At 38.5% G+C, this 19,281-nt stretch overlaps 3 protein-coding genes across 4 annotated transcripts in view; 1 reads left to right on the forward strand and 2 right to left on the reverse strand.

Moving 5' to 3' along the window:
* Positions 10,691 to 11,670, reverse strand: LOC107642639. The gene has a single exon (XM_016346052.2). The coding sequence runs from the start codon at positions 11,595 to 11,597 to the stop codon at positions 10,962 to 10,964; it is 636 nt and encodes a 211-aa protein (XP_016201538.1). The 5' UTR covers positions 11,598 to 11,670; the 3' UTR covers positions 10,691 to 10,961.
* On the forward strand, positions 11,778 to 16,251 carry LOC107642638 (pyruvate kinase isozyme G, chloroplastic). Its single transcript, XM_016346051.2, has 12 exons — positions 11,778 to 12,394; positions 12,478 to 12,768; positions 12,842 to 13,007; positions 13,089 to 13,223; positions 13,319 to 13,429; positions 13,562 to 13,650; positions 13,835 to 13,897; positions 14,271 to 14,446; positions 14,835 to 14,937; positions 15,094 to 15,242; positions 15,683 to 15,791; positions 15,884 to 16,251. Exons 1-12 carry the CDS (start codon positions 12,203 to 12,205, stop codon positions 15,995 to 15,997), a joined length of 1,698 nt encoding a protein of 565 aa, XP_016201537.1. The 5' UTR covers positions 11,778 to 12,202; the 3' UTR covers positions 15,998 to 16,251.
* LOC107642637 (protein NRT1/ PTR FAMILY 7.3-like) overlaps positions 16,325 to 19,281 on the reverse strand; it is a 4,788-nt gene continuing 1,831 nt past the window's right edge. For both annotated transcript variants that reach the window (XM_016346050.2, XM_021122902.1), the window contains exons 3-5: positions 18,453 to 18,670; positions 17,792 to 18,354; positions 16,325 to 17,569 (exon numbers count right to left, since the gene is read on the reverse strand). In XM_016346050.2, coding sequence (XP_016201536.1) covers positions 16,699 to 17,569; positions 17,792 to 18,354; positions 18,453 to 18,670 — 1,652 coding nt within the window. In that variant the 3' untranslated portion in view covers positions 16,325 to 16,698. The remainder of the gene's footprint in view (positions 17,570 to 17,791; positions 18,355 to 18,452; positions 18,671 to 19,281) is intronic.

Below are 19,281 nucleotides of genomic sequence, written 5' to 3' on the forward strand. Positions count from 1 at the left end.
TTTGAATCCACCACATCAAATAATCCAAATAGGTTGTTCTTTGGTTGCAGTTATTTCAAGGTACATTAGGATTTATTCCATCTTACAATCTTCTCTGTAATTAGGTTGATTAAAAAAAATTGTTCATAATTGTAGACTCCTTCAACGCATTGCAAATATTTTAAGTGGCTGGATGAGCTGATAACTGAGTCTGGCTATACGGTGGTAGAAGTCTAAAAGATGGAAGTTCATGGGAGATTGAAGGAGTTGGAGGACAAAGTTAAAGAGATGGAGATTAAGCTATATGATGGAGTTCATGGAAGAAGATACACTAGACAGAATAGATGTATTATCATGGCATTTTTCATTGTTGTTGTTGGTGGAATTTTTATTACTGCACTTCAGCCTAATAGGATGTAAAAAAATTGTAACTTATTTTGGATGTTGATGTTATGAACTAGATGCACATTAAGGATGATGACTGTGATGTTAAATTGTTGAATTTCAATGATAGAAATGTTGTTGTGATTTAAATTGTAAGTAGCCTTGTGATAATTTCTGAGTGTTTGATCATTTGAAGTATGTTTTCATACAATCTCATTGAATGAAGAATAAACCAAATCTAGTATGCAATCAAAATCTTTAGACTAAAACACAAAATATCATAATATATAAAAAGTTGCAGAACACCTACATGGCATTACACACCTACATGGCATTACATGTTATGCCTTGGTAAGTATATAAAACAGATAATCTAAAGTGTTCAAGTACTCCAAAATACTAGACCAATGTTAGGCAGAGTTTTCAATCAGATATAAGTCACAAAATACTATCCAAAATACTAGCCATAACTATCTAATCTTCATTTTTTCCGTGGAGCTTTAAAAGGGGGTGCAGTGGAGCCAATTTCTTTAAAGCTTAGTGGTGCTCCAAAGCTTGGTGCCTTGATTCCTTGTTTGAGTCCTGGTGTTGGGATGAATTGGAACAACCTAGCTGTCGTGCCAGCACTAGTTGCTACCTGTGTCTTGAGAGAAATGCCAATGGATGTAGTTGATCTTGTAGCCATCCTTGATTGGGTTGGTGGGGCTTGGTTTGTGGACATAATGGGTGGAAGTAACGGTCCATGAACCTGAGATGTCAATGGCTTACGAATTGGCTGTTTCTTCCGGAAGGGTGCAGGAATTTGTGGACCATTCACCATATTTTGCAAGACATGGTTGGTTGCAGTTGTGGTTGGGCCTGGGGCAGTTGGACTAGGTACAACTGGATTTGGTGCAAGTGATCTATCACCATTTTCATCAGTTTGTCCATTGATGTCTTGAGCCTGCTTTTTTGACCAACAATAATGAAAATTAGATTTTTGTTTGGTACTACACTAAAATTTCAGCCACAATGTTATATTGATCACTACTATTACCTCATTCGTAGGAGCAGATTGTGACACTGGAATTTCTACTCCTGCCTATGGAAGGGTCACTGGAGTAACATTTCTTGGTAACTTCTTCTTATGCTTTCTTGCTTTAGCCTATAATTTGTATACAAGTTAAGGGTTATCCTATTTTATGCCACACCATAAACAAGAGAACTCAAATAAGTCATCAACTTACGATAGGATCTATGACCGCAGAGGGAGTAGCACCAGATTTAGGTTTAACAATAGCTTGGTTATCTCCCTGTAATCAATTGTAAGAAATTTAGGACACATAAACCCCTCATTAAACCATTTATAAGACTCATAAACCCCTTATTAAACCATTTTCTAGACACATAAACCCCTTCGATATTCACATTAATAGACATTTAAATCCCTGTAACTCCTAATACTAGCCTAAGTATTGTACCTTTGCATTTCTTGCCTTCTTCTTCTTTGGCTGCCAATTGGGATCCCTTGGAGCTCCCTTACATGTCTTGTAATAGTGATCTTTTTCCTCGCACTTGCTGCATGTCACCTCGAAGGCCTTTTCTACCTTGTTCTCTGTTAGTTGGCTCTCAGACACAGGATCAGTAGTTCTTCTCTTCTTAGGACGACCAGGAGGTCTCTTGATGGCAGGTGCCACTGGCCTAAGAGCATCTGATGTCTCCCAAAATTCCTCACTGTTGACAGGTTGAATTGTAATACCATAAGTGGCACGCATGGCATCCATGGTAAGCCACTCATGCACAAAATCTTCAGGCTTCAAGTTAAGCGTCCGTAACCTTGAGATTGCAGCAACTGCATGTTTACATGGCATGCCTGCAACAAATTATATTATTACATGTCTACTTAATAGAAACAACAAAGTGGAGTTTACTAGAGAATTACCAGTAAGTTGCCATTGATTACAAGTGCAGGTCTTTTCCCTTAGATTAACCCCAAGCTTGCTTTGGCGTCTTTGAACCTTAACTCCTTTTTGGGTGTGTCTTTCTTACTCTTATTCCTTGACCTTAACTCCTCACTACTACTGCTGCTTAGTGTCTCATAACCAGGTGGGGGAGGCTTATAAACCTCATCTTCAGCGCTCTCATAGCCATCATCAGTGGAGGAATAATTCAAGTCTACAGGAGCAGCCCCTGCTTCATCCACATCTGGCTGCCTCATATGATGCTCAAAATACACATGCAACTCATCAGTTTCTAAATTTGCCATCTTGTTATCACACATATGGTTAATTTCTTTGTCACCTTTTAAAATATGGAGGCCAGCCTCTAGGTAAGGGGCACTGGGGTCATGCCAATACATAGCCTTGTATTCTGTATATCCTAACCCTTTGAACATCTCCTCAAAATCCTTAAAATTAACAAAGTCAATGTCCAACTTGGGGAATCACTCCACCTTACCATCAAGGTAGCTGAGCATATAATTATCGTCTCTCTCAAACCACCCCCATGGTGAAATACTGGTATAATCTCAACAGCCATCTGCAATATATAAACTTTACTCAGTAACCCATTAATAAATTATTATTAACAGACATTAATATATTCAAAACAAACAAAAAAACTTTACTCCAAGTGATGACCCAACCCTAGTGAAAGTGACTGTTATTCACAAATGTAAAAAAGTATGCATATCATACTTTATGGTGGTCCATGGTAACAATACTTCCTTCAGATAAACAAATGAAGGACCACAGTGATGTCGTTTACAAACGGTTGTACAAACTCACCTCTAAAAATGAAAGTGCGGCTCCGTCAGTAGCACGTCACCACCTCCGTCAGCAAATGCCACGTTACTGCACAGTTACGTCATCCTCGCCGGCTCTCCTTTGTCGTTATTTCTAACGGAAAGCCTGACAGTCTCTAGGGTTTACGGTAATTCTTTGTGTGGATGAGGGCAAAGAGTGAGAGCGTGTGATACTTCAGGGAGAGAATGAGGAATGTATGTTAGAATCTGATTCCATTATGCATCAAAACGGCAACATTTTTGATGATTGTGCAAGGACCCAATTGTCTCATCAAATCATTTGAATCCACATCAGATAGTTACCGTTACACGTAGGATTTCTCGGTTACATTTCACGGAGAGGGTCCTTTTGGTCACACGGAGATAATCGATGAGGGCCGCGTTGTTAATTTCTAATGGTGAGGGGGCGCCAGGTCAATTTTGTAAATGGTTAGGGACCGGGGAGGGGTTTTACTCTATTCTGCCATTAATTATCCTTGTAAAAAGCATAATCCTTCGTGTTTAGCTATTTTTGAATCCTACCAACTTTGTCTACATCAATGACCACCATGAGTGTGTTATTATACATCTGAAATTAAGTGATAATCATGAGTGTGTTATTGTACTTGTTTCATATATTGTGTGAAGTATTGGCAATGTTGGGTAGTATTGTATGGCATAATAGTTTGATACTTGAGTCAGAGTTGAATTTACTTTGATTAGCAAAGTTGTCATTGTATCCAAATATTGTTGATTTTACTTGCTTTATTCTTTCATGTTTCATGATTAAAGATTGCATGAGACAGATTGAAATTAAACCAAATACCTTTAACAAAATATTCATGTTTTAATTCTTCCTTTTTTTTAATGGTAGCCAAAAGACTTTTAATTGATTAATTTGTTTAATATATTAGAACTAAGCCCCAACTGAATTGTGGGTAATCTGAATTACTATTTTCAATTTATTGAACTTAATGTTGTTTTTAACCATTGTGTCTCCTGAATTTTATTTATAGATGGATGAACGTATAATGATTGTGTATCATCATGGAGGCAGTTTTGTCACCAAACCAAATGGCAGTTTGGTTTATGACGATGATCACACTGATGAGTTGACTGGGCTGGATGAGGACGTATTAGATGTATTTTTACTGAGAGACTACTACAAGGTCCTGGGTTATGATAACATGGTTGAGTGTTGGTGGCTTGTTCCTGGTAGACCTATGAAGAGTGGACTGCGAGCACTAAGTCATGACAAAGAGCTAGTAGAGATGTGCTTCTATGCAAAGAACAATGGGGGAACAGTGCACATATACTATGAGCATGGAGTTTTCCAACCCATGGTAGAGGAAGAAGCACATGAATTGATAGAGCTAACACCCAATGCCACTGGTGTAGAAAACATTGTCAAAGGGACCACCCTAGCCCAAAGAAGGATACACCAACCATTCCATCCCATATCAAATCACCCATCAACAGCACAAGTGAAGGCCCTTCCAAACCTAAGGCCATGCCAGCAACTAAGGAGAAACCTAAGCCTACACCTAAGCCCAAACCTACACCTAAGGAGACACCTAAGCCCATAGCCAAACCAGGACCTAAGCCCAATCCAACACCCAAATCAGCATCCAAGCCCAATCCAACACCCAAATCAGCCCCCAAATCTAAAGCCACTTCATCCAAATCAATTCATACTGCAACAAGATCCTCTGCTAGACTAAAAGGAAGAGTAGTGGGACAAAAACAAGATACTGACAGCAAGAAAACCTATATAAGCCTTGATGACAACAATGGCAGTGACAGTGACTCACATGACTCGTACGAATCTGCAGAAGATAGCCTATACAAGCCTGGACCACAAGACAGTTCTACTAAATCAGATATTGAAGGTGGTCTTTCGGCAGCTAGGTTGAGGGAATTTAAGTTGAAGCATGCTCCAGGTGCTGCCTGGAAGAAAGGCAAGGAGAAAATAGTAGAGGAAGATGACGGTCTAGTTGTGTGAAGAAGTAGATTGGGTGCAAGTGCTGGGCAATAAAGAAAACAACCAAGAATATTATGATGTATATGATCCAATTCATGATGATTCTGATGGAAACGACTATTGGAAATCTGAAGAATTGAAACCCCCCCAAACTTAGATGAGGAGTGGAGTGATGCTGATGATGCTGATGATGTGCACCCAATCTTCTCCGAGGGTGGCCAATTTGGTGAACTAAAACTACAAGTTGGAATGAAGTTCAGTGACAAGAATGAATTTATGGATGCTGTGAGAGAATTCACCATTCAAGAGGGTAAGGAGATTAAATTTAGAAGGAATGAGAGCTACAGAGTCAGAGCTATTTGCAAGTGGACAACTGGAGAAGATGAGGATATGGTTAGATGTCCATGGGTTGCTTATGCATCCAGAATTTATGAGGAGACATGCTGGCAATTAAAAACATTTAAGAATGAACACATATGTCCTAGGATGAGCAAAAACAGGACAGCCAATAGGAGATGCCTTGCTGGCAAGTTGGTAAAGAAATTGAGGAGGTATCTGCAGTGAGGCTAAAGCATATTTCAGGAGAAAGTGTGACGTGGACCTAAACAAATCATCACTAACCAGAGCTTTAATGGACGCATGAAATATTGTTTACGGTGATGCAGATGTCCAGTATAGTTTAGTTAGAGATTATGCAGAAACTCTACTTAAGAGTAATCCTGGTTCAACAGTAAAGATTGGTACATATCTTCAAAGGGATGATCTTATATTTGAAAAAATGTATGTATGCCTGGATGGATGTAAGAAGGGTTTTAAGGCTGGCTGCTGCCCACTGATCGGACTCGACGGAGCCTTCTTGAAGACTCGGTTTGGGGGACAAATACTCTCAGCAGTGGCTCAGGACGCCAACAACCATATATATCCAATTGCGTGGGCAATTGTTGATGTTGAGAATAAAGAGAATTGGAGGTAGTTTTTGGACCTGCTGCTTGATGACTTGGGTGACTACATGGCTGACAAATGGGCTTTTATGTCAGACATGCAAAAGGTAAATGAGTAAATATATTTGTATAATGAATTCATACTTACTGTGATGACTGTGATTAGTAAATGTATTTGTATAATCAATTCATACTTTCTGTGAGGACTATAATCAATTTATACTTGCTGTGAAGACTGTGATTAGTAAATGTATTTGTATAATCAATTCATACTTGCTATGAAGACTATGATTAAAAAGATTTATTTGTATAATCAATTCATACTTGCTGTGAAGACTATGATTAAAAAGATTTATTTGTATAATCAATTCACACTTGCTGTGAGGACTGTGATTAGTAAATGTATTTGTTGCGAGGGTCTGTTTGAGGTCACTTAATATATTTGGGGGTCTGTTTGAGGTCACTTAATATATTTTGGGGGTCTGTTTGAGGCATGATAATTGAATTTTCATGTGTTGCTGGTTCAGGGTTTGGCTTCAGCAGTAAAGGAGCTCATGCCCAATGTACACCATCGATTCTGTGTCTGACATTTATGGAAGAATTTTAACAAATAATGGAAAGAGCAAGAGTACAGAGGACTATTATGGGAATGTGCTAGGGAAACAACTCGCCATGGTTTTGATCTGAAGATGGATAGGTTAAAGAGACTCAACGAGGGAGCTTGGGCATATTTGGATAAGTGGCCTAGAGAAGCATGGACTAGGGCATATTTCTGACATGATCAAAAAATTGATAACATTTGTAACAATGCCTGCGAGGTTTTGAACTCGAGGATCAAGGAATACAGAGCTAAGTCAATAATCACCTTGTTAGAGGAGGTTCGGATGTTTGCGATGCGGTCCATTGCAAAAAACAAGGTCAAGTTATCCCACCATATTGGTAAGCTCCCACCAATCCAACATAGTAGATTGCAGAAAATCCGGAAAGAATCTCAAAAATGGACACCGATCTGGAGTGGAGATGAAGAGTATCAAAGATTTGAGATCCACGGTTGGCCTACTAACATGGTTGTTGACTTGGGAAAGAGCATATGCACCTGTAGGTTTTGGCAAATAACAGGTACTGAGGTAGCCAATAATTGGTTATTTCTATTTGTTTGTATCATTTGATTAAACATAGTTTAGATTAGATAGTGACTGATTTGTATTAATTTAAGTGATGTTATTAGTTTAACTATTTTTTGTCTCTGGTGTTTGGTCTCTATTTAAATAGATTGTTGGATACTGTTTCATAACATCTGGCCTTGTAGGCATGCCGTGTGTCCATGCATGTGCAGCCATCTCCAAGATAAATCGAAATCCTGAGGACTTTTGTCATCGTTGGCTGACCATGGAAGCCTATAGAGATACCTACAAGCACTCTCTCAATCCAATACCAGGACAAGATCTTTGGGAGAGAAGTGAACAAAATAGGCCTCATGCACCTAAAACAAAGCGAAAGCCAGGGCCAATAACCCAAAAAAGACAAAAGGATGCTGATGAAGAGCCATCTAGCGTTAAGAAGTCAAAAACTGAAACCAAGTTGAAGAGGAAATACAAAGAATTCACATGTACTTACTGTAGTACGAGAGGACATACAAAGAGGAGTTGCGCTCATAGAAAAGCTGATGACCTTGCTAGTGCCCTTGTTAATGCAGCATCGGCTGTTGTTGCAAAAGAAAAGGTTCTAAGGCTAGAGAGACTACAGATCCAGCAAATGCTGCCACTACTAACACCCAAGCTGCTGAGATTAATGAAAATGCTCCATTAGCACCAGGACAAGCTATTGATGATGCAAATGCTTCAGAGATTGTACTCACCCAACCCACTTACTCACAGCCAGAAAATCAGGAACAGGTAGTGATTGGTTTCTAATATTTGATTAACTGTTAACTGGTTTGTATTGGTTTATAATACACGAGTAAATGTTGGGTATATCCAATTGATTGATACTATTTGATAATATATTGATTGGTTTTTATTGGGTTGTATTGGTCACTAATTCTGTTAACAATTTCACTAGGTCTCTCCATCAGACCCACCTCCACCTTCACAACAGGTGACAAGGCCTGACAAGCTGCAATCTAAGAGGCAAACAACTTTCAATGTGGACCCAATGCAAGGAGCAAGTTCTGGGACAGCTACACGCTTAGCAGAGTTTATGAAATTCGTCCCCACCCGAGGCTTCAAACCACCAACAACAAAATAGAAAACAATTTGCAATGTTGACTGGAAGTTGTGTAGAACATATTTTGTAGAGAGCATTTGATCAAACTATGCTCTTTTGATATTTTGTTACTATGTTATGTAGAGTAATCTGTTTTGGTTTAGGATATTTGAAACTATGTTATCTAGGGTATTTAAAGTATGATACAGATACTGCTATTGCTAATGCTGTGATATTGACAATGATTAATGACTATGAATTACTTAATGAATTACTTATTTGTGGGTCCTCTGTCAAGTGCAAGAACCACAAAAGGTTCTATTAGATTTTCTTTTGTCATAACATCTCATCTATTTTTGTTTTCATGGGAACATAGAAGATAATCATTGAGAGCCGAAGTTATTATTTTGTATTCAATGTTTTCACCAATGAACTATACACTTCAATTTATTCACTAATAGAAGTGTATACTACATATATAGTTATTAGAGTCAGCTCCTGATCTTGTCTTCAGCTACAGACTCATAACAGCTTGACCAATTTGATCAAACTATACTTTTCTGATACTTATTTGGTCATAAGTTATACCTCCTCTTTTATATAATCTCAGTTTTAAAGAATTTTTTACAGGATATATCATTACTAAGAGAACATAAAATTCCATTTATATTTTGTCATTAAATACATAACAATGCTTCATTCACATAACTGATATCATAGTTACAGATATTTCATCCCACCTAATCCATAAGCTACAATCACAATTCCAAAAATAATAACAAACACAGACAACATAATATTCCACATTTTTAATATTCTAATTTCCGCTTCAACTGCACTAATTTTCCATCCTAGAGATATTTTTCAATGGTCTTCACTAACTGAACTTTCATTTCTGCCAACTATGACTTCTTCTTCTTCAACATCTGTCCTTTTAAAAAAGCTGCACTATCTCTTACCGGTAGTCTACAACACCAAAAATTCAAAAAAAAATTGAGAAGAAGAACAACTACAAAACTAACAAGGATTTGAGAAATAAGACACACAATCAACTTGCAACAATTCAACCAACTCACATTATAGTTAGAGCATCCTAAAATGATCTTTCTGGATTGGAATCCGTTCCAGACCACCGAAGAATAGGATGCAACCCACAACTGCACCAATGCGAAACCCTCCCACCTCTATCACAGTGTGCATTCTTCACCCAACCACCATGCGAACGAGCTCTACTAGAGTTACCTGAGTCTTGGCTGCTGCTCCCCAACATTCTTCTCAACTCTTAGAGGCACTCTTGCGATTTGGGAAAATTGGGACTTCTAGGTTTTATTTGAAATTTTTAAGGGTTAAATTGATGCCTTCAAACATTTTGCCTCGTCATCTAACTACTAAGGTGCCGGTGTCAACCAAAATTGCCAGGTCAACTTTCCGATGACGGATAATGACGGAAGGGCCAATTTGAGGTGCATGTCAAAATTTCAGGGTACAATTAAAGTCAATTAAAATCTTGAGAACTAAATTGAGTCGGAGGTCAAATTTCAGGGACAATTTGAGTATTAACTCGACTATAACCACCTCAATTTATATAAATTTTTTGGTTTAATTACCTGACACCATCTTGACCAATTACTGCTTCTACTTACTTTCTGACTTTCCGTGTCACACCAACAACAACACTCATTTATTATATAGCGTGATCAGCAAATTTTATTTCAGCACCCATTGAAAAATATTAATTTCAGCATCATAGCACTGCCGTTCAAAGCCAACAAGATAACAGATTGGCTTGCTCACTATGAAACTGAGAACTATTGACGAAGCCGTGTGGCTAGTGCCTTCGACGGAACTTGTTAATGTCCTTAACTATTTGTGGTCTTGTTCCCGTTGGGAGTTTTAACTAATAGTAAATTACTAAATTGATACTAATTTTTTTAACAATGTTAGGTATATAATAAAAATTACCAATAAAATCAGTTATCTATATATAACATGTTAAATTAATATTTGATAATTGAGATATATTTTTAAATTTTCCTAAAATATGAGTTCTATTATTTGGATTGAATAAGAATGGGACAGACTGTGAATTATTATTTTTCTTACAGAAGTATTACATTATATTGAAATATCCAAACAACAAAAATGGAATATTAATTCTTGCTATTACTAAAATATACAAACAATAGAATGAACAATTATCTGAGAAGCATACACGAGCAGCATCATGGAACTTGGACTTGGAGTTGCAATGGATTCAAAGAATGGCAGCAATAGAGACTGGTTTTCTTCCAAATTCCAGACTCAAAAGTTAATCCTGATAAAATTTTAAATATATTTTTAACCCATACTTCTGAATATTGATAACTAAATAATAAATTTGAGCTTCTAGCATTCCTCAAATATAATTGCCTAAATTGGTAACATAACAAAGATAGTAAATGAATAAAAGAAAATCAAAGATCACTATTCCATTCAATTCCTCTCCCGTTCCATCTCAAAATTTTCAAATCCAAACAATGCAAGTTTTGGTAATGTATTTCATTCCACTCCATACCTCTCCTTCCATCAACCCAAAGAGATAGTTGTTGTAGAATTCAGAGTTCATATAGAAGTAGTACCATTTTATCAATAAGAAACAGAAGCTCAGAATTCATGTACATTGAAAGCACTGCAAATTCAGAATAAAAATGAGTAAATGACCTCCTTCTTGCTAAGAGGAAGTAGCAGCTGCGGCGGCTGCTTGTATGGCTTTCTGCAATTCAGATTCCACATCACTCGCTACACTCTGTTTTGGTGATGCCGGTTCTTTCTTCTCGTTAGCTTCTTTAACACTCTTCTTGCTTCTCCAACGTTCAAACTCGCTAGACCCTGCACTCGAATGCGACACCTTCCTCCCACCGTTACCACCACCATTGCTTCTAACTCTGATCTCATCCAACAGCTGCTTCATCTCCCTATTCTCCTTCTCTGCATCCTCCAAGTCCTTCTTCATCCACAAACACATTCCCTTCAGCATCTGCAAATCCCTTCCCTTCTTCTTATATTCGTTCTCTTGCTTAGCTTCCTCAACAACCCTCTCTAACCCAATCTTGTTTACTGTCAAATACGGCATCTTCAACCCCCAATCCTCCGGGAAGTTCACTCCCCAACGCATATTCAACAGAAGCCCCTTCGTCACAGGGATCACTGTCCTAGCCATAACCGCAACACCAGCTGAAACGCCGCGTCGTTCACCGTTTCTGTTGTTCCTCTTCTCACTCTCAGGAACAAGCACAGTTCCAGGGGTATCATTAATACGATCATTGTGGTTGTTGTTGTCTCTGGGACCAAAAGGCTCCAGTTTCATCTCTTGCCAACCGGAAGAAGAACCATTACGATCGAGGGAAGCAGTGGCGAAATAGGGTTTGGTAGGTTCGGGAGGGGGAATAGCATCGGAGAAGACGGTTTTGTTGAGGGAGAAATGACCGAATTGGGGCTTGAGGTGGAGGAAGAAAGAGGGAAGAGGGGCGTAGGAAGGGGAGAGGGTGAAGCTGGCAGAGGAGCGAGAAGCAAAAGTCGGAACCCGAGGCGGTCGCGGAGGAGGAGGCGGTGATGGTAGAAAGGAATGGGTGGTTGAAGATGGTGATGGGTAACTTGGCCGTCATGTGGTGGTGGTTTTCATCGTGACCCTGAAATTTGAGGGACAGCTTCATGGTTGACTCAGCTGAGACCAAAAGAGTTAACGGTGAATCACAACCACCGTGCCGTTGGAGAGAGAAACTGAGAAAGATGATGAGACTGGTGAGTTTGGGCCTTACGGTTACGAATCTGGTATCAGGGGCAAAGAAGACTTTTCCTCTCGTAACAAACTGACACCGCAGCATATTCTCAGCAGGTTTCAACCTTTCCAAGTTCCATCCCTCTCCCTCTCTGACTCACTCACTGAATCACAAATTCCTCATCAAAATTCAAATGGCAAGTGTTATTAATCTTTCAACTTCCATCTCCGTCTTCAAATCCGATCTGTGTTCTTCCAGACACATCGCCGACGTGGTGCTCCTCCACGCCAAGCCTCCAACAATATGGAAATCGCGACCACTTTGCCACCAACCCGCATCAATGAGCTTCACTCAAATTTCCTCCTCCAATGGCTTTCCACCTCTTGTTACGAATCAATTCCTCTCAATCATTCATTCACTTACTAAATCACCAACTAATTCATTTCCACTTATTTATTTTTTTAATAGGAAGACAGCGACAGGTCAAACTCTCCCTTTGAGGTTCTCCCTGCTGATTACGGTGTCCACGTGGGAGCGGTGACTTCCGATTTACGCAGGAAAACTAAGATAGTGTGCACGATAGGTCCCGCTACCAGCTCCCGTGACATGATATGGAAGCTTGCCGAAACTGGAATGAACGTGGCGCGATTGAATATGTCCCATGGTGACCATGCATCGCACCAGAAAACCATTGATTTCGTTAAAGAATACAATGCTCAGTTTCAAGACAATGTTATAGCTATCATGCTTGACACCAAGGTTATTGCTATTTTGTGTATTGGATTTAGTTTTTGAATTTGGGACAAACCCTCAAACTGATTTTTGTTAGCAGGGTCCTGAAGTTAGGAGTGCGGATGTACCTCAGCCAATTTTACTCAAGGAAGGTCAAACATTCAATTTCACCATTAGGAGGGGTGTCTCCACTGAAGACACTGTCAGTGTCAATTATGATGACTTTGTCAATGATGTTGAGGTTGGAGACATATTACTCGTTGATGGTAAGTCAAGTCCGGTTGCCTATTTCAATATGTCAGTGTTACTGTGTAGAAGATTATGATCTCATCAGGTTGTAATTTTAGGGGGAATGATGTCTCTTGCTGTTAAGTCAAAGACAAATGACTCAGTTAAATGTGAAGTGATTGATGGTGGAGAATTGAAATCTAGGCGTCATTTGAATGTCCGGGGAAAAAGTGCAACACTTCCTTCCATAACTGGTACAATTCAGTTATTCTATTATTCACTTTTAGATACTCACAAGATGGATGCATTTCAAAATTTTATGTTGCTTTGCCATGTGCTTTAACATCAGAGAAGGATTGGGAAGATATCAAGTTTGGGGTAGACAATCAAGTAGACTTTTATGCTGTCTCATTTGTCAAGGATGCAAGAGTGGTTCATGAGTTAAAAGACTACCTCAAAAGTAATTTTTTCTTTTTCTTGCCTGTCTTATCTCCTGTCTCTAGGTGTGAGCATTTATGTGTATGCATTTTGTCTTTCTCTGCGTAGCATTGCTTCTCTTTATGAGCTAAATCACTGTTAACCTTTTGTATAGGTCATAATGCTGATATACATGTGATTGTAAAAATTGAAAGTGCGGATTCTATACCAAATCTTCATTCAATACTTTCAGCTTCAGATGGGGTTTGTTTCTTGAAGGCTGAACTTCCATTGTGGAGATTTCGTATCTTTAATAATATCTTCCGGATAAAAGGACTGAAATCTATGTGATGTTGGAGATCATTTATTTGCCTGCACTTTTTATTTATTGTTTTTTTTTTGTCCATGTTGTTTGTGTGTAATATCTTCAATGATTTTTATTTTGCAGGCCATGGTTGCTCGTGGTGACCTTGGAGCTGAACTTCCAATTGAGGAAGTTCCTTTACTGCAGGTAAAACGATGATATTTACGCCATTTTGCTCAAAGTTTGTGAGATGTACATTAGCTTTTCTGGATATTGTCTATGACAATAGTTATTGCTTTGTTGCATGATATATCTATTCAGAGATGCAGTGTTCAGTGGAAGTGGGAAAGCCTAATAAAATTAAACCAACTTCACTAGGTGTTACGAGTTTCAGTTTGTTAATGCTAATAGTTTTAGCCATTTGCATCAATTTAGGAAAGCCTTTCTGCTGCTGCTTGGAAGTTCTATATGGCTATATTTTGCTAGAATGACCACATTTCTCTTTTTATTGATTTAGGAAGTGAAGATTATGTTTAGTTCTGATTTCCATGTTGTTCATTCCTATTTGCCAATAAAACAGGAGGATATCATAAGAAGATGTCATGGTATGCAAAAGCCGGTTATTGTGGCAACAAATATGCTTGAAAGCATGATTGCTCATCCTACACCAACAAGGGCAGAAGTGTCAGACATTGCAATTGCCGTAAGAGAAGGTACAGATGCCATCATGCTTTCTGGAGAAACTGCTCATGGAAAGTGAGTGTGCTATTCCTTTGTTGATCTTGGTTCCTTGATTTTTTTTTTTTGATTGGCTATTAGAACTTATTTCAATATTCATTTGTGAAGTGTAATGGTTGTAGAGACTAGGAAGGCAATACTAAAAGCTAAGCCCTGTCCTCAAATGTGAAAAATACCTTTGATGGCTACAAAACCATGCTTTTCATCCAGTTTATATGTTTGTAGATTATGGAAATATTATAGAACTCCTTTCTGTATCAAGATTTTCCCCCCATAAGTCTTTTAAAATTTTATGACAAGGTATTGCTCTTTGTCTTTTGTGCTGAACATTTTTCCTTTGATGTACCTGTTGTCCAAACTTTTTAGTCTAATAATGTCTGTTTTAAGATGATTGCTGCTGTTTCAGATATCCATTGAAAGCTGTTAAAGTTATGCACTCGGTGGCTTTAAGGACTGAATCAAGTATTAAGAATAGTGAAGCTTATCCAGGAAACTTAAGTCCGCATAAAGTATGTGCTTTCTTCGGGGGGAAAAAAATTAGTCTCCTCGTAAATTATGTGTGCAACAGTTGGAGCTTAGTTTCGTATATTGTAGAAGATTTATTGCTATAGATTTTATCAATCATGTCCAAAAGTCTTAATTAATGTGTGTTTAATTTTTTGCAGAGCCGCATGGGAGAAATGTTTGCTTTCCACTCGACAACTATGTCTAATACTCTAAATGCTCCTATCATTGTTTTTACCAGAACAGGATCCATGGCTATTCTTTTGAGCCATTATAGGCCTTACTCGACAATCTTTGCGTTCACAAATCAGTGAGTATCAGCAGAATAGTAGCATGTGTATGTTGCTTTATTTAATTTTAAATTTTTGTGCCCATTTCAAATAGGTAAAATATATGGACTTCATATATACGTATAACCAGAGCTCATTTTTTGTTGAACTCTGCTGTTGCATTCATGATGTCCTTTCAGGAGTGATAGTAATTTTCAATGATTTTGAAAATAGAATGGTCAAGCATCTCTCTATCCTTGTTTCCGAATCTCAATTCTCAAGTACTGAACATATCATTCAGTCTAAGAGTTATATCATATTTTCATTGTATGACAAATAAGGATAATATTTTGGTCCAGGTTTTATCCTTTATAATTTTCATCTGCCATGATATTCTTTTAGTGTTCAATCAATCTGGTTCAATCCCCGATTAAATAATTATCTACTTATTGAGTATTTGGGGGGTTGCTGTTATTCATAGAGAACGGATTAAGCAGAGGTTGGCACTTTATCATGGGGTCATGCCCATATTCATGCAATTTTCAAACGATGCAGAGGAGACCTTCTCTAGAGCCATTAAGCTTCTCCTGGTGAGGAATATCTCCATCATTTGCACTCACATTTATGTATGATAATTGATAGGTTTTCTTGCAAATGTTGCTGAAAAGTCTCCATGTTTCAGAGTAAGGGTCATTTGCTCGAGGGACAGCATGTTACCCTTGTTCAAAGTGGAGCACAACCAATCTGGCGTGAGGAATCCACTCACCACATACAAGTTCGTAAGGTTCAAGGATAAGATTTTTCTTTGCAGGTTCTTTCGTTCTCAAGACTGGACAAAAAGTTTTGGCTATCTTGTAAGTTGTATCTAGTTCTGTTTACTTTGAATCATAGGTTATGCATATGTCAAATTTGTAGCCAGTAATACAAGTTGCTTTATTCTGTTCTTTGTAAATGATCTAGAAAGAGCTGTGTACAGTACCAAATGGTTCAAACCTGAAATAATGCATGTACATTCAATTAGCCTAATTAGAATGTATTAGAAGGCCCTTAAGGAATTTCTCTCTTTTGAACTTTTTTATTGCCTTAATTAGTGGATTATCCATTGTATGAAAGTCGAGTTCCAGACATTAAGGACAAAAATTGAGATTATACATGTCACTACATCTTTAGCAATGGAACATACAAATGAGAAAGAAGGGAAGCTTTTGAGGACCCAAAAACACTCTTATTGCCTCATAAAAGTTTAGTTTGTACACAACTATGGCTTCAAGAAAGTGAACTGAAAATCAGTAGGGTGAATAAAAGAGCGAGTTCCCATTGTATTAGAGTCGGAGACTCGCGTGCTGATTAGAAGGGCTTCTCTTACTGCAAACAAGCAAAACTTTTCTTCCAGTAGCAAGTAGCAACTATAACCAAGGTTATATAGACTAGTTTCTCCATTCTTTCTCTTATTAACATATATTGTTACCATTGCCTTTGAATTATGTCCCTGGAAAATTAGACTTTGAAACTACTTGCCTCATCATGCTCTTCACATTTCCCTTCCAGTTGGATACACTTGTACCACTTTGCACATGCAATATAAGCGATCAAGTCCATAGATGTCAAGACCGCTAAGAGAAAGTAAAACCTATCTAGGTGGCCTCTGTTGAGGTTTCCAGGGATCCACCCAGGCATGTGATCCTCAGTGGATATCTTCATAACCATGCTTACAAGTAAGCTGCTGACATAGTTCCCAAGGGAGATGGATGTCATGCAAAGTGCACTTCCAAAGCTCTTTAAGCCATCGGGTGTTTGAGCATTGAAGAACTCTAACTGGCCTACATACATAAACACTTCAGAAGCTCCTATAAATGCATACTGAGGGATTTGCCAGAAGATGCTTAGAGAGCTTGTGCCATTGCAGTGGATGCATCCTGGTTTGGCATACCTAAGCCTATAGCATTCAACTAACCCGGCAGAAACCATTGCTAGTACAGCTATGACGAGTCCGACTCCCATTCTTTGAAGTTCAGTAAGACCCTTGGAGTCTGACTTCTTAAGTTTTCCCACAAACGGATCAAGAACTCGACGGTAAAAGAAAATGAAGACAGCTACACTGAGGATATCAAAGCTTGACATGCTAGCCGGTGGTATTCTGAAATGAGAAATAGTGGTTTTCATGGCTGCACCTTGTTCCACAAAAAGAGAAGCCATTTGTGTGAAAACCACCGAGTATATTATGGTGCAAAGCCAAATTGGAAGAAGTCTCAGTATGCATTTAACTTCTTCAACCTGACTTATAGGACAGAGGTGCCAAGGGTTGTAAAGGGAATTCTTTTGGTCCTCTAGATCTCTTGAGGATATATATGCTGCCCTATCCAAGAACCTGCAATACAGAGAAATGACAAATTTATCAAATCATCATTTCTCAATAGAATCATGAACGACATACTGACAGTCTTCTTTATTTAGTAACCTATGCCATGGTCTTAGCAAAATGGTTACATGAATGCAGGAAAAGAATTCATGCAGACTTGGAGATTCGAAGTATAAAGTATGAGCATCTACCCATGAACAATAGTATCTAATGTACTGGTCCACTACTTACTTGAACCCGTGAGTGTAGAGAATCTTTCTGTTGCTGTTGGTGGCAGAATCTATTGTATGCTTATCATATAACTCCTCTTCATTTGATGGCACTTGGACTTTCCATTTCCTTGATGCAGCAACAAGAACTTGGCAAAATCTGGAGAGAGGGTTGCCACTGGGCTTGAAGTGCCTATACCTTGGTGTGCCTACAAGGAACAAAATAAGTGCGGCTAAGGCAGAGCCTGCAGATACCCAGAACCCAAGTGCCCACATTCCTTCATCTTCAAAATAGCCTAGAATGGTGTTTGAGAAGAGGGAGCCAAGGTTCAAAGCCAGGTAGAAATAGCTAAAAAATGCCACCTTTGAGGGACCCTCCTTTGAGTGCTCCTCATCAAACTGATCTGCCCCAAATGTGGCAATATTGGGTTGATAGCCTCCATTGCCCAAGGCGATGAGATAGATTGAAAGGTAGAACATCCCCATCTCCAACCTTGAATGTTTCCCACATTGAACCAATTCATTCCCACAACCTTTAGGCTTAACCAAGAAGAGGTATGATGATAGGGATAAGGATGATAGACCCTATAACAAGCCAGAAGAAGATTTTTCTTTTAGTGATCAAGGAATGTACTAAGATCTAGGAAGAGGAAAAACAAGAGAGAGTTTGTAGGTATACTTACGAGTACAAAGATGACTTGAAAAACAGCACAAGTTTTGTATCTTCCCCAGTAAGAATCACTTAGGAAAGCACCCACGAGAGAGAAGATGTAAACAGTCCCAGTCCACTTGCTCACATTGTTTGCTGCTTCAGCATTGTTTTGTCCTACCACCCTTGTCAGGAACAGCACCAGGTTCACTCCAACTCCAAAGAATGCAAGGGTTGCCAGACCTTGGTTCACTGATACATACAACAATCTCAGTCAGGGTCATATTCCTTCATGCAATACTCCCACATATTATATATGCTTTTATGTACATGCATTATATAAACTCATGATAAGTATCTATGGCAGTATCCTCGATTCTCGTGTAACTTATCACGGAAGCGACGGACTTCTACAAAGGCAGTGAATCAAATCACTTAAGATCACTAATAGCTGAAGTTCCTTTTGATAATTAAAGCCTGCACAGCACATATAAATTGCTTTTTTTTTTTTCTTTCCCATTTTTAGATAACATCGTTATGCCTTACCATGATTTTCTAAATATTAATTGTACTTTGAGTTGACATTCTTTTGTCTCCATGTAGATGTTCTGTTTCAGTGTTTCACTTAATTAATAGTTATTTGAAAGTGTGTGTTATAGATAATCAACTGGAGTGAGGACCCTTCACAGATGGTGGAAAATGATGTGTAAAGATTCCTGAAACGTGAATCAGTTCACATCAGTATATAGTAACAGGGAAGTTGATCCTGTGCACGTGAAATCTTATTCTAAAATGGATCAAGAACAACTGTGATAACACATTAGCACCTCTATCAGCTTTTCCTAGGATTATTGCATTGCCAC

This window comes from Arachis ipaensis, chromosome B05 (assembly GCF_000816755.2).
Source record: "Arachis ipaensis cultivar K30076 chromosome B05, Araip1.1, whole genome shotgun sequence".
Classification (NCBI taxonomy): domain Eukaryota; kingdom Viridiplantae; phylum Streptophyta; class Magnoliopsida; order Fabales; family Fabaceae; genus Arachis; species Arachis ipaensis.